This window comes from Simochromis diagramma, unplaced genomic scaffold, assembly GCF_900408965.1.
Source record: "Simochromis diagramma unplaced genomic scaffold, fSimDia1.1 OVJJ01000596.1, whole genome shotgun sequence".
NCBI lineage: Eukaryota > Metazoa > Chordata > Actinopteri > Cichliformes > Cichlidae > Simochromis > Simochromis diagramma.
Genome location: NW_024387245.1, coordinates 7,201,233 through 7,213,631, shown reverse-complemented (window position 1 = coordinate 7,213,631; position 12,399 = coordinate 7,201,233). Strand labels below are relative to the sequence as shown.

At 39.9% G+C, this 12,399-nt stretch overlaps 1 protein-coding gene across 9 annotated transcripts in view; it reads right to left on the bottom strand.

Annotated features, from left to right (window-relative positions):
- The window catches only part of mapk10 (mitogen-activated protein kinase 10), a 37,142-nt gene that overhangs the window by 15,737 nt on the left and 9,006 nt on the right, over positions 1-12,399 (bottom strand). For 5 of the 9 annotated variants that reach the window (XM_040053429.1, XM_040053431.1, XM_040053435.1 and 2 more), the window contains exons 2-8: positions 9,734-9,805; positions 8,381-8,550; positions 3,603-3,732; positions 3,086-3,144; positions 2,560-2,698; positions 1,762-1,927; positions 754-825 (exon numbers count right to left, since the gene is read on the bottom strand). In XM_040053429.1, coding sequence (XP_039909363.1) covers positions 754-825; positions 1,762-1,927; positions 2,560-2,698; positions 3,086-3,144; positions 3,603-3,732; positions 8,381-8,550; positions 9,734-9,805 — 808 coding nt within the window. Of the gene's footprint in view, positions 1-753; positions 826-1,761; positions 1,928-2,559; positions 2,699-3,085; positions 3,145-3,602; positions 3,733-8,380; positions 8,551-9,707; positions 9,806-12,399 lie in introns of all 9 variants that reach the window. The other 4 variants (XM_040053430.1, XM_040053432.1, XM_040053434.1 and 1 more) reach the window with 3 other exon arrangements.

The window sequence follows — 12,399 nt, the reverse complement described above, 5'->3', positions numbered from 1 at the left end:
TGAACTTTCCACTGCTAATTGAGTTCAACCAGGCTGCTATTTACACATGCTCAAAGGGAATACTCAATATTATTCACTCATTACTGAATATTTAATTAGCATTCCTGACTCATACATGTAGATGTGCTCATCCCATATGTGCGCATGTCCTCAACTCCAGCACAGGGACTATTTTTACAAATCCACCCTACTGAAGGAAGCCTTCTCAGGGATGCAGCACACCCCGATCACTGCAAGAGAAAACACCAGGTAGCACTCTAAGAGCACACATTTAAATATTCAGAAATAAGGTAAGAAAGAATTTCCTCTTCCCATTGAAAAAAAGCATTGAAAAGAGCATTTTATGATGTTACTAGGTTAAGTGAAAAGCGTTAAAGAAGATAAGTTGTTGTTGCTATAAATCTGTGTTACAAGCCAGCCAGATGTGAGTGTGGTTTAGTTCACCTCAGTAACATACAGCAAACATCAGGCTCAGTATCTGCTTGACCAAAACACCATTTAAAATTTATATTTCTAAGATCTTTACCTGCTTGCATGGCGGCAGCTTCTTTTTCCTTAGCTGGCATAGCACTTCCAGATACTCTCAGGTGCTTTCAGAGAGCATCACAATCAATCAAAACTGAACATGGTTGGTTATACTTTAAACTAAAAACACTATTTTCAGTGTGAGTGTCACTTGACTTTTATGAGCAAAACTACAACATGTAAAAAGCCACAGTCAAAGAATTGATCTGTTTTTATTAACAAGGATACAGTCCCGGCCAGGGAAAAGGATTTTGTGGCGCACCATTTCTCCCATAATGCACCCCACCGACCAAATATCCACTGCACGCATAGAGGTGAGGATGAGACACAGAGGGAGCAAAACACAAGGAGGGAAAGCAAAGGTTAGTGTTGTCCACAGACAGCTCATAGACTGGCATTAGTGATCAGATGCTAACTGGTTTTAATTGAGAGAGGAATAATTAGTGAGAGGCATGTTTCAGGATTCAAATCAGAATGGAATACAGAGATAGACAGAGCAGAGTGAAGTACAGTGAAGCAGCGCCTTAGATAGACTAACTAGTGGCAGGAAATTCAAAGCCCTGGAGCTTTCAGGCTTCCCTTCTTCAGAGATATATGGCTAATGAGTCACTCAGGCTGGCACTCAGTCACATGTTCTGGGGGCTTTTAATAATCAGTGACTCATAACTCCAGCACTATAAGTCACTCGACCAGAATTGTTGATAAGGTTTTAAAGTTAATGATATGACACTTTAATTTGGAATCATCATCAAACGATCATCTGCACATGTGAGCAGTTTGATTATTCAGATCATAGATGGTTTAAAAACACATAGAGCCTCGCAGCTGCTGGGTGTAATTAGCTTCTTAAAATGTAAACATTTCAAAGGCTTTTTTCCCCCACATCAGTTTTATGTTGGCTCACTGCCACAGCAAGAACATAACCAAGTGCAAAAAAGTGCCAATAAACTACAAAGTGTAATTGATGATATAACCATATTAGAAAATTTTTTATTACCACTTTATTACCATTTTTTGTACCACTTTTCTTTTTTTTGATAGCACATTTTCACAGTGTAAACATTTGATATGTTTTCTGTGTACTACTGTGAATAAAATATGGATTAATGAGATTTGCAAGTCATCACATTCTGTTTTTATTTACAATTTGCAGTGTACAGTTACAGTTGTACTTGGATCTAAAAGCAAATACTAATACTAATAAAAATTAAATACCATGACTCTGTTTAATCTCACCATTCTCCTTGTATCCCATTCCTAGTATGACCTCTGGGGCTCTGTAGTATCGGGTCACCACATACGGGGTCATCATGAAACTGGTGCCTGCAGTCCTAGCCAGACCGAAATCCAGGATTTTCAGGGTACAGTCTGATTTCACCACTATATTGCTTGGTTTGAGATCCTGGCAAAAGCAATAGGAAATGAGAAAAAATGTATATTAATGATTATTTCCTGCTGTTATTCACAGAAAGTCTATTATCTGGCATTTGCCTTAATTATTGTTTGTTAATGATTCATGTAAGAGACTCTTTAGTATAATACTTCAGTTTTTCATTTAAGGGAATAGAACAAAAAACGTGGAAAATAAGGGAAATGAAAGAACGAGGATGAACTAGACTGCCTCGCTCTGATGATAACAAACCTTCCAGCAACTCTAAAATTCTATCAACACATATTTTCTTTGTTTGATCCTCACACAACTCGGGGTGTTAGAACAACAATTTGCTATTTTACAGGAGGTAATTCTGAACTGCAGCAATGTCGGGACTAAATTATTGTTGACATAGGGAAGGCGCTTTCTACAAATGCAAATGCTGTCTGCCTTCATGCATGTGGCACGCAAAACCTGCAGAGTCCAGTGCGCACTTGTTCCCGCTTCTCAGCCCTGGTCTCTGTAGCGTTTTCTCACTAAAGCGATTGAGGTGATGGCACAAAACGTGTGCAATATATTGACATTGCTGAAGATTTAAAAGCACACGACACAAACCAAATCCAGCAGTGGAAGAAGAAGACAGAGCAGGCTTGCTCTCCTACCCTGTGAATAATGCCGGCTGAGTGCAGATGTTTGATACCACACAGCATCTGGTAGAGCAGGTAGGACATTCTCTCATGGTCAAGCTCCATCTGAATCACCTGGCACAAGTTGGCATCCATTAGTTCCATCACTAGATACCTAAAATACAAAAACAAAAAAAGTTTAATTTATGCATGAATGGTTGACACACTTGTGAGATGTGTGGCCCACGAGTTACTGCTGAGAAACTGAAAGCCTCCATGTGGGCCGATAACTCTCACTCTGGTACTATTTACACAGATATTGTTCTAAAAGTGAATTCACTCTCATTTATCATTCATTATGGAAACAGGACACCTCCGGCTGCCTCACATTACACCTACAGTACGTTCACTGATTCCACTCGAATAGTTGTCAAAAACGAATGAGGTGCAAAGGAGTAATAAGCACCTAATGTAGTGTAAATAGACTCCCTGTATTTTGTCTGGCATTTTAAATGAACACATGTTTCGTTTTCTTGCTAATTTTTTTCCTGAGTATACTTACACATCCTGGAATTCCTCTAATGATTTCTGTGGTGTGAAGACATTTAATAAACTGATAATCTGAAAAAGAGAACAGCATGAACAGGGTCAACAACGAGCAGTAAAAATACAAGAAAAGACATTAAAGCAAGGGACTGTGGGCACAAGTTAGTAATGACCCTCTTGAAGGACACCGCTGAGTGAGAGACTGAGTAAACCAGAGAGGCGAAACGAAACAAAGTGGGGATAAATGTGGAGGATGGAAAAAAGAGGCAGAAGAGCACAAACTGCGGCACTGGTGATTACATCCATGCCTTGAAGCACTCTCTGTTTCAGTCTCTTGCCAGTTTAGTACATTTCTGGAGGCATGGAATTTAGCACGGTCATAACGTCGCTGCGACTTGTCTGCTTTTGTAGCAAAGGGATTTAGCAGGAGCCAGAAATAGACTCAGACTGGGGTGCAGTTTTAAACTGCATCTCATTCAAGTCGGGATACATGTTCCTTTGGTCCTTTGTTACCTCTCGTTTGAATCGCTTACATTTTTGTGATTGACGCATTTCATGAGCACCAACTCCCGGTATGCCCTCTTGGCATGGGTCTGGTTCTGGAAGGGTCTGCTCAGCTTCTTGATGGCTACATTTCTGTCCAGGACAGCGTCATAGCCCGCACTGCAGAAAACAAACCACAGAGATCAGTATTCCTCTTGCAACAATCCATGGCTTAATGTCAATAGTCACTGACACAAAAGGATAAAATAGATGAAAGGCTCTCTGTAAAAATAATATAAATCAGAACTTATTAATACATGAAGATTATAGGGCTCAATTATAACTTGCTAGCTGTGTGACAACTGTGTATTACAGTAATAGTAAGTTATATACTTAATAAAACTAAAATCAATAAGTAGCCCATTAAATCCATGACACACTGTGATTAAACATAAATGTATACATTATTTTTTAATTTAATGAGTTTACTCTCATATCGTATTATTATTATTACTATTATTTGAATTTTTTATCTAATCTTATATTCAATTAATTTATTTTTTTTATTAATAATTATTATTGTATTTATTTCTGCATTTTGTATTCACAGTCATGGTAAAAAGAAATTATTTATTTAACATAAATTAAGGCAACATGCAGCTTGTTGTACTACTTTTAACAGCAACAGAGTCAAATAAGTGTTTTCTCTGTGACTTTTACCAGTCTCTCACATCATCATGGAGCAAATTTGGACCAGTCTCCTTTACAGTGAGGTTTGCTGGCATTCATTTATTCACAGCTCTGTTAGAGTCCCGCTGCAGCATTTCAGTCAGGTTGAAGTCAGGACTTTGATTGGCCCAGTGCAACACCCCGATTCCTTTCTTTCTCAGTTTGAGAAAAGATCATTGATGATGTCTTTCTTTCTTAGTGTTGTGTTAATACACACCTGAATGCCAAACAAAAACAATAAACTGCTAAAACTGCTAAGTGGTTGCTACTTACCCTCTTAATTAGTGTGGGAAAAGTAAGAGTATTTAGTTTCATCCATCTATCTATCTATCTATCTATCTATCTATCTATCTATCTATCTATCTATCTATCTATCTATCTATCTATCTATCTAGTTAAGGTGTTACCAATGAAACTAAACCACACAGCAGAATGTGTGTTATATGTAGATGCCCTTTCCTTCCACCAGTTTGATGACCATTACAGCAGAGTGGGTGCTTTGCTGGCTCAACACAATCCCAATTTCTGAAAGCCTCGGGTATTTTAGCTGTTTGTGGCACTTTATGTTGGCCTTCGCTGAACGGTAATACAGAAAAAGCTGCCATAAAAATGTCATCTCACTGTCTCGGCTCAACTTCAAAATGTGCCTTTTCTGACAAGATGCTATAAAATTGAGTTTCCAAGCATCTGACTGTGTACGGCTGGGTGGGATACGCTGTGGTTTGCCATGACTGTGTGGAGACTGCAGGCCAGAGATGATGTGTGGCCATGGAAACAGTGGAGCCTTCATAAAAGCATTGATCCAGTAGGGATTTGGAGTCAGTCATCACATTTGTAGCTGAGTGAAAGATGATGTCATAACCAGCTAAACTACTTAAAGCCTTCATCCCTCCTAAGATGCTTGGGAAAGCTCATTCTGACCAACTCATAAGGTCAGAGATGTGCACACATTGGGATTTTTGTGGGCGACCACATTAGCAGAGTGACTCTTAACTGTGGCAAAGACAAGCAAGAACAAGTTTTACCTCATTAGCATGTTCTCAGGCTTTACTGGGACAAGACTCTACTGATTGCATAAGAGAAGCAGAATGTGTACTTAGTCACTGCTGATTTTTTCCAGACAAGCTTCTGGATCTCTGTCTGCTCGTATGCATATTATTTGCTTGCAGTGAAAGCCCATGTATGTTATAAAATGTGTAAGCATTTAACCATCTGTGCAAACCATCAGACAGATGTTTATGTAAATATGATTATGTCACCCAGTCAGGGATTATGCTGAAGTTAAGACACAGCAAGTCACCTGTTTTATCTTTATAAAAACACATGTCAAAGTCATTTATTATGTTTTTATGTATTTGTGAACATCTAAACCAGGCCTTATAGTTTAACCAATTTCATCTCTATGATCAGGATATGGTCAAGGATATTTATATCATTCTCTGTGGTTTTATGTGGTTTGGTTGCTTTAATGCTATCACCATATGACACCAGATGACAGCTGTGGACACAGCCAAGCAGCACACAGCAGAGCAGGTTCAATTAGATTTGCACTCCCTGCCATCCATCTCTACAATATCCTTAAAATGGGCACAATCCCAGCATTAGCAGTTACAGCCTGCCCAAGCTCTTTTGCAAATGCACGAAATTGCTTTGGAGCGGAAGGAGAGTGGGACTGAGGACATGGGAAGCACAGGAAGGACAATGAGAGAGGTCAAGTGAAGGGCAGGAGAGTTGAGAGCTAGTGAATCTTCAAAATGACACAATATACACTGTAGTGAAACATGTCAGCTCAAGTCATCTCTGGGAGAGTTTGTGGCATGAGAATATCACCCTCAGTGACACAACATTAACATAAATATAACTTATAGTTCTGTCTGGTCATTTCACAAAGACTGTAAGATGCATTCCTTTAAGTGGAGGCTTGGCAGACATTCCTCTGCATTCTGACAGGGCGTGCGTGAGTTGACTTGTAATGAATACAAGCTTCCTCTGCAATCTGGATTAAGGGTCCACTTAATGCCCACCCTGTAAGGCTCTTATGGCTCATACATCCATATTCAAAATAAACGATATGTCACCAGCTCACTGGAGCACAACGGGAAGGATATAAGGCTATACCTTTCACATCTGTGGAAAACATTAAGAGAAAAAAAAAATTCTGATATTTGATGAGTGTAATTTTTTCAGGAAAGTCTATTCAGAAACACCACAACTACAATTCATACTATTATCACAAGGTATTATTACTGTTGCTACTCTTTTAAAGTAGCAACAATTTAACTGTCTTTTTGGCTTTTTTAGGTATTTGCTATCAATTCTAGTCCAAATGTGGCTTAAAACAAGCAATTAAGATTGGAAACTCATCAGGAAAGTGTTTATTGAGGTAACAGATCAACTGAGAAGTAGGGTTGTTTTCCCACAGACTTCTGCACCAGTGCATCTTTCTTACAGGCAGCTAATAAGGAAGCCCCCCCGCTGGTCGCCTGAATTAGGTTTAGGGCACTTTGGCTTTATTTTTCAGCCTCTCAAGCTACACGGATTTTAGTAGGTATGCCTGCTTAACTCCCTGTCAATGCAAACATCTAATTGACCAATCAGTAACTCAGTGTATTTTAGCATGCTGACAGGATCAGGGCTAGCATGGTGGCACAGTGGTTAGCATTGTCACAGCAAAAAAGTCTGCATGTGTTCTCTCTGATTTCCTCGCACACTCCAAAGACATGCGTGGGGTTACATTACCTGATGATTCCAAATTGGCTGTAGGTGTGAATGCAAATGGCTGTTCACCTCTCCGAGTTGTAACATATTTCTTGCCTTTAGAAACAACACCATCATGACCTTGAATTTTATAAGTGGAAAAGGATGGATGGACATGGTCAAGACAACCTGCTGAAGTTCACACCGGACATAAGAATGAAGGTGACTTAAGTATCGTGGCACAGCAGTTGTTTGGCTGGTCTGAGTATTTTAGAAATTGCTGATCTACTAGGATTTTCCTGCACAACCATCCCCAAATAACCACTTGTTAAAAACAAAGCACGCAGAAGAGCATTTCTGAACACATGCTGAAACTTAAAACAGATGGGCTACAACAGCATAAGACCACACTGGGTGCCACTCCTGTCAACTAAGAAGAGCAAACTATAGTTCACACAGCCTTACTAAAATTGTACAGAAGATTGGAAAAATGTTGGCTTGTCCAATTAGTCTGGGATTTCTGCTGAAATATTCAGATGCCATTGAGCTGAATTCGCTGCATACAACATGAAACAATGTTGCATTCAAGTCCTGCTTTATATCAACAGCTCAGGCTGTTGGTGGTGTAACGGTGTGGGAAAATCCTTTAGCACACTTTGGACAACTTGGTACTAACTTGGCATCATTTAGCCACCACAGCCTTACTGATTATTGTTGCTGACCATGTCCATCCCTTTATGATCACAGTGTACCCATCCTCTGATGGCTGCCTCCAGCAGGATCATTTCAAATGTGACTCAGTCTAGTAGAACACCTTTGGAATGCTCTATTGGGTTGGAATGGAAGATTCCCATAATGTATGTGCCGCTGAAAAATCTGGAGCAACCGTGTGGCTATCAGGTCACCATGGACCAAAATGTCTGTTTTCAACACATTACTGAACCTATGCCATGACGAATTAAATCAGTTCTACAAGCAAAAAAGTTCAATTCCATCTTTTATATACAGCCTATGTTCCCAATGTCAACATAAAACATCATTTAATGATTATTTTTTTCCCTAACATTAAAGATATTAACATTTATCAGCAGACACAGATAATTCAAACAATTAAAATCACTGCACCTGCTTACCTCGATTAAGTTTAAACCAAACATTTGTGCAAATGAACAAAGAAGAAGAAATCTCTCCAGGCTTTTCAGAAGAATAAAAAATATGACTTTAATATATATTAATTAGCAAAATTATTCAGAAAACCTCACAAATTCACTCCAACATTAAAAACGTTAGAAAATCAGCTAGCAATGAGTTAACTGAGCATTAAAGATTACACCAAAGCCCATCAAACAGCTTGATATGATATAAAATAAGACATTAGAGAAATGTACCATTGAGCACTTACCAGACAATTCCCTGAGCTCCAGAACCAATGGGCTTTAAATTCTGGTAGCGTTTTAAAACTGTGAAGGTAGAGTCTCCCACTTCCACACTGTAGAACTGGTTGTCCACTTTGCTTTTGCTCATGTTGTAATGCTTGGCAATATATGACACATCCACTTGTTTTCCAAAACCCTGCAAAGGGATGACATAAAATGCATATGTAACACATCTACGCTGCACATTTGTTTTTATTAGGCTACTCATTTTAAAATCGATATCGAATCATTGTTATACGTTATATGATATATAGCCATAACAACCATCATTAATATCTAAGAAGAGCATCACATCATAACATGCATTTAACTGCTGTAAAGGCAAAAAAAAAGCATACATTAAGGTATATTTGGTAAAAATGGTAAAGTAGAATAAACAAGACAGGACATAAGGTTCAGCCGAGTTTACAGCTGAACGAATTCAATGCAGAAATATAATCTCTGTAAAAGCCCCTCTAACGACATTAGCTTTAGTCCTTACTTGACTACATTTCACCCGGCAATCAGGCTGTAATTACTTGGGCAAAGCAGGCAACCAAATGGTGCCACAACAAAGCATATCAGGTAATTAGAGACTTGGTAATTATAACACAGCTCACAAAACAAGCAAAGTTACTGCATATGCACTGCTATGGTTGAACCATCTTCTTTGTGCACAATGGAAGAAGGTCGATATCCTCCAAACTTATGATCAGATTATTCCTATATATCTGGTATCTTTAGCAGCTATTAAACATTCAGCTAGAATCTCGTGTGCAGTGCAAACATCCCAATCTATCTGAGCTCCAACTGAATTGTCTGTGTTTTTTCCTTATAACAAGCAACACAACATATGTAAAAAGAGTCAAAATAAAGACTTTTTATCTTATGGAATCACAACCCCAGCTGAGTTTTGTATTTACACTGTGGGAACTCAAGAGGAGACAGCAATTAAGCTTCAGTAATGAGCAGATTATACTGCATTCTTTTTGGTATAGACCTCAGTTAAAGAGGAATAGTGGAGGTGTTGAACAAAAGTAGAAAATCAAGGCTAGCTGAATTGTTTTGATATACATAATGAATTATCAACAAAAGGCTGAAAACACGTCAACTTCTGATAAAGGCTCCTCAAGGACATTTGCGTCAAACCTCTTAATCAAACCATTTTGCACACATTGTGTTGTTTTTCTTACTTAAACATTTCAAATTATTTTTTGAGCACACAACTGCTTAAGAGCTCATTTTGCATACACAGGGGAAAAAAAACCCATACAGAGTAAGAATAGAGGGAATGGAAGTGAATGAATACTGTACCTTTTTTACCTGTAAGGAACACACACCTGACAAAAGGCTATCTTTACATCCAGGACTGGTTGGCTGCAGTTATATAAGAAATGTCTGCTCATAAATACCTGAAAGACACAAACAGAGGAGAAGCAGAGAGTGAGCACATGTAGGTGTGGGTGTGGGTAGTGGCAATTTGTCACATATACAATGGCAAAACAAAGATTTATTATTGTATTTCTGCAAAACAACACTCACACCTCTCCCTGTGTGGGGACTGAAACCCACCAGGAAAATTCACTTGTGTCCTCTCTACTCTGTTCCCATCATTCTCAATAAAAATGAGAAAAACAACAATTCGTCACCTCCCAGTCCTCGATAAATATGAACTGACCAGTTATCGATTCTTCATCAGAGCACATTGCAGTGTGGTTGCAGTGATCAATGCGTGTTGAAAATAAGACGTGAGGAGGTGGTCCCATTGATGAGTGAAAGACGATGAGAAGATATTTGCTGATGAATTCCAAAACAGCTGAAAGCAAGTTTTCCCTTTTAAAATGGATTAAAACAGGTTTTGTGTAAATGTAAATTTAAAGCTAACAGTATAATCTATATTTTTTTTAAAACGTGCTTTCTTTTGCCCTTTGTGTGAGATCTGGTTCGTTAAATTTTAGATAGCTTAGCTTGAAGACAGGAGAGACAAAGAAATAGCTGCCCAAAGTTTAAAAAATAATTACTGATCAGCACCCTTAAAAACTAGTACCCCCATTCATTAGCTTCTAAAACCACTTCAACTTTTTTCTGTGTGACTTTTTCAGTCTTTTATATCATTGTGGAAGAATTTTGGCCCACTCTTGTTTACATTGCTTCTCTTCACTGGGGTTTACATACATTCATTTATGCACTGCTGAGGTCTGGACTTGGACCGGGCAACTGCAACACCTCAATTCTTTTCTTTTTCACTCATCCAGTTGTAGATTTGCTGCTTGGGATCATTGTTCTGTTGCATTACCCAATTCTTCCCAAGCTTTAGCTGTTGGACAGATGGCCTCACGTTTGAAATTGAAATACTTTGGTATGTAAAAGGAGTTTATGGTCCATCCAATGACTGTAAGCCATCTAAGTCCTGCAGTTGCAAAACAAGCCCAAATCACTCCACTGCCATGCTTGACAGCTGGTATGAGGTATTTGTGCTGATATGCTGTGTTTGTTTTTTGCCAAATGTAAGGTTTTATCCATCCATTAATCCATCCATCCATCCATCCATCCATTTTCTTCTGCTTGTCCGGCCGGGTCGCGGGGGCAGCAGCCCAAGCAGAGAAGCCCAGACCTCCCTCTCCCCAGCCACCTCCTCCAGCTTATTTGGGGGAACACCAAGACGTTCCCAGGCCAGAATATAATCTCCCCAGCAAGTCCTGGGTCTACCCCGGGGCCTCCTCCCGGTGGGACATGCCCAGAAAACCTTGCTCAGGAGGCGCACAGGGGGCATCCTTGTCAGATGAATTTCTCCGTGAATCGCTACCTTATCGTGGTGGAGGAGTTTGTGTGTCCCAGGGATCCCAGGGGCTATGTTGTCTGGGGGCTTTTGCCCCCTGGTAGGGTGTGACCAGACAAAGAGCGATTCAGCAGACCCCTATGAAAAGACCATCGAGGCAACAATTCACCCTGCCCGGGATAGGGTTACCGGGGCCACGCCCTGGAGCCAGGCCCGGGGAGGGTGCCTGGGGGTGAGCGTCTGGTGGCCGGGCCTTAGTCCATGGGGCCCGGCTGGGCACAGCCCAAAAAAGGGACATGGGCCCATCTCCCTGCAGGCCCACCACCCGCAGGAGGCACCGTAGGGATCGGGCGCAATGTGAGTTGGGCGGCAGCCGGGAGCGGAGGCCCTGGCGGACCGATCCCCAGCTACCAAGACTGTAAGGTTTTATATTAAGGCTAAACATCTCCGTGTGCTTATGCATTGATAGTTGATCTCAATATACAATGACATGTCACAGAAATCAATCCGTGACATATATGTTGTGCAACTACATGTTTTTCTGATTTTTCAATCTTAGTGCCACAAATGCAAATAAAAGAAGTGATGTCAACCGTTTTCCTGTTGACACTGTATGCATTTATCCAACCTCCTATTTTAACACTAGAACACTAAACTTGTTAACCTTTTCAACCTACAGGAACATATCAGTTTGGAAACTAAGAGGATTACACAAGCGGAATATATTTAACACTACCATCACAGGTGAAAAAGCTTTTTCAAAAGCCAGTACCATCAAAGACTGCATTTGCATAAAAGCAGTGCAGTGAATTTTGGTAAAGCTTTGAGGCTTTCACTGTGAAACAGCAGCTAATGGGTAAATTTGGTTTAACTGGAGATTTGCCAATTTTCTTTAGCTTTTTTTTTTCATTGCCAGAGTGAAGCAAAGAGGAAAGAAAGCTCTGAATGACAGTAGCTCCCACATTAAGCTGGAGGGAGAGCTCGCCCACAATCACTCTCTTTGAGGGGTTTTCAGGTAATGAAAGTCCCAGAGGGCTAAAGACCACGTCTTTCGAATAAGTTCATACATGATGTTAATGATGCTACTAAAAATAGAGAAGGAGGGGGGGGTAAAAAGATCTTTTTTGGTAGTACACAAATGTCACCAAACAGTTTGGAGGACGTCCTCGTCTCTCGCAAAGCATTGAAAGGATCCGACTCTGCAATTTTCTCAGAGGAGCAAATGGA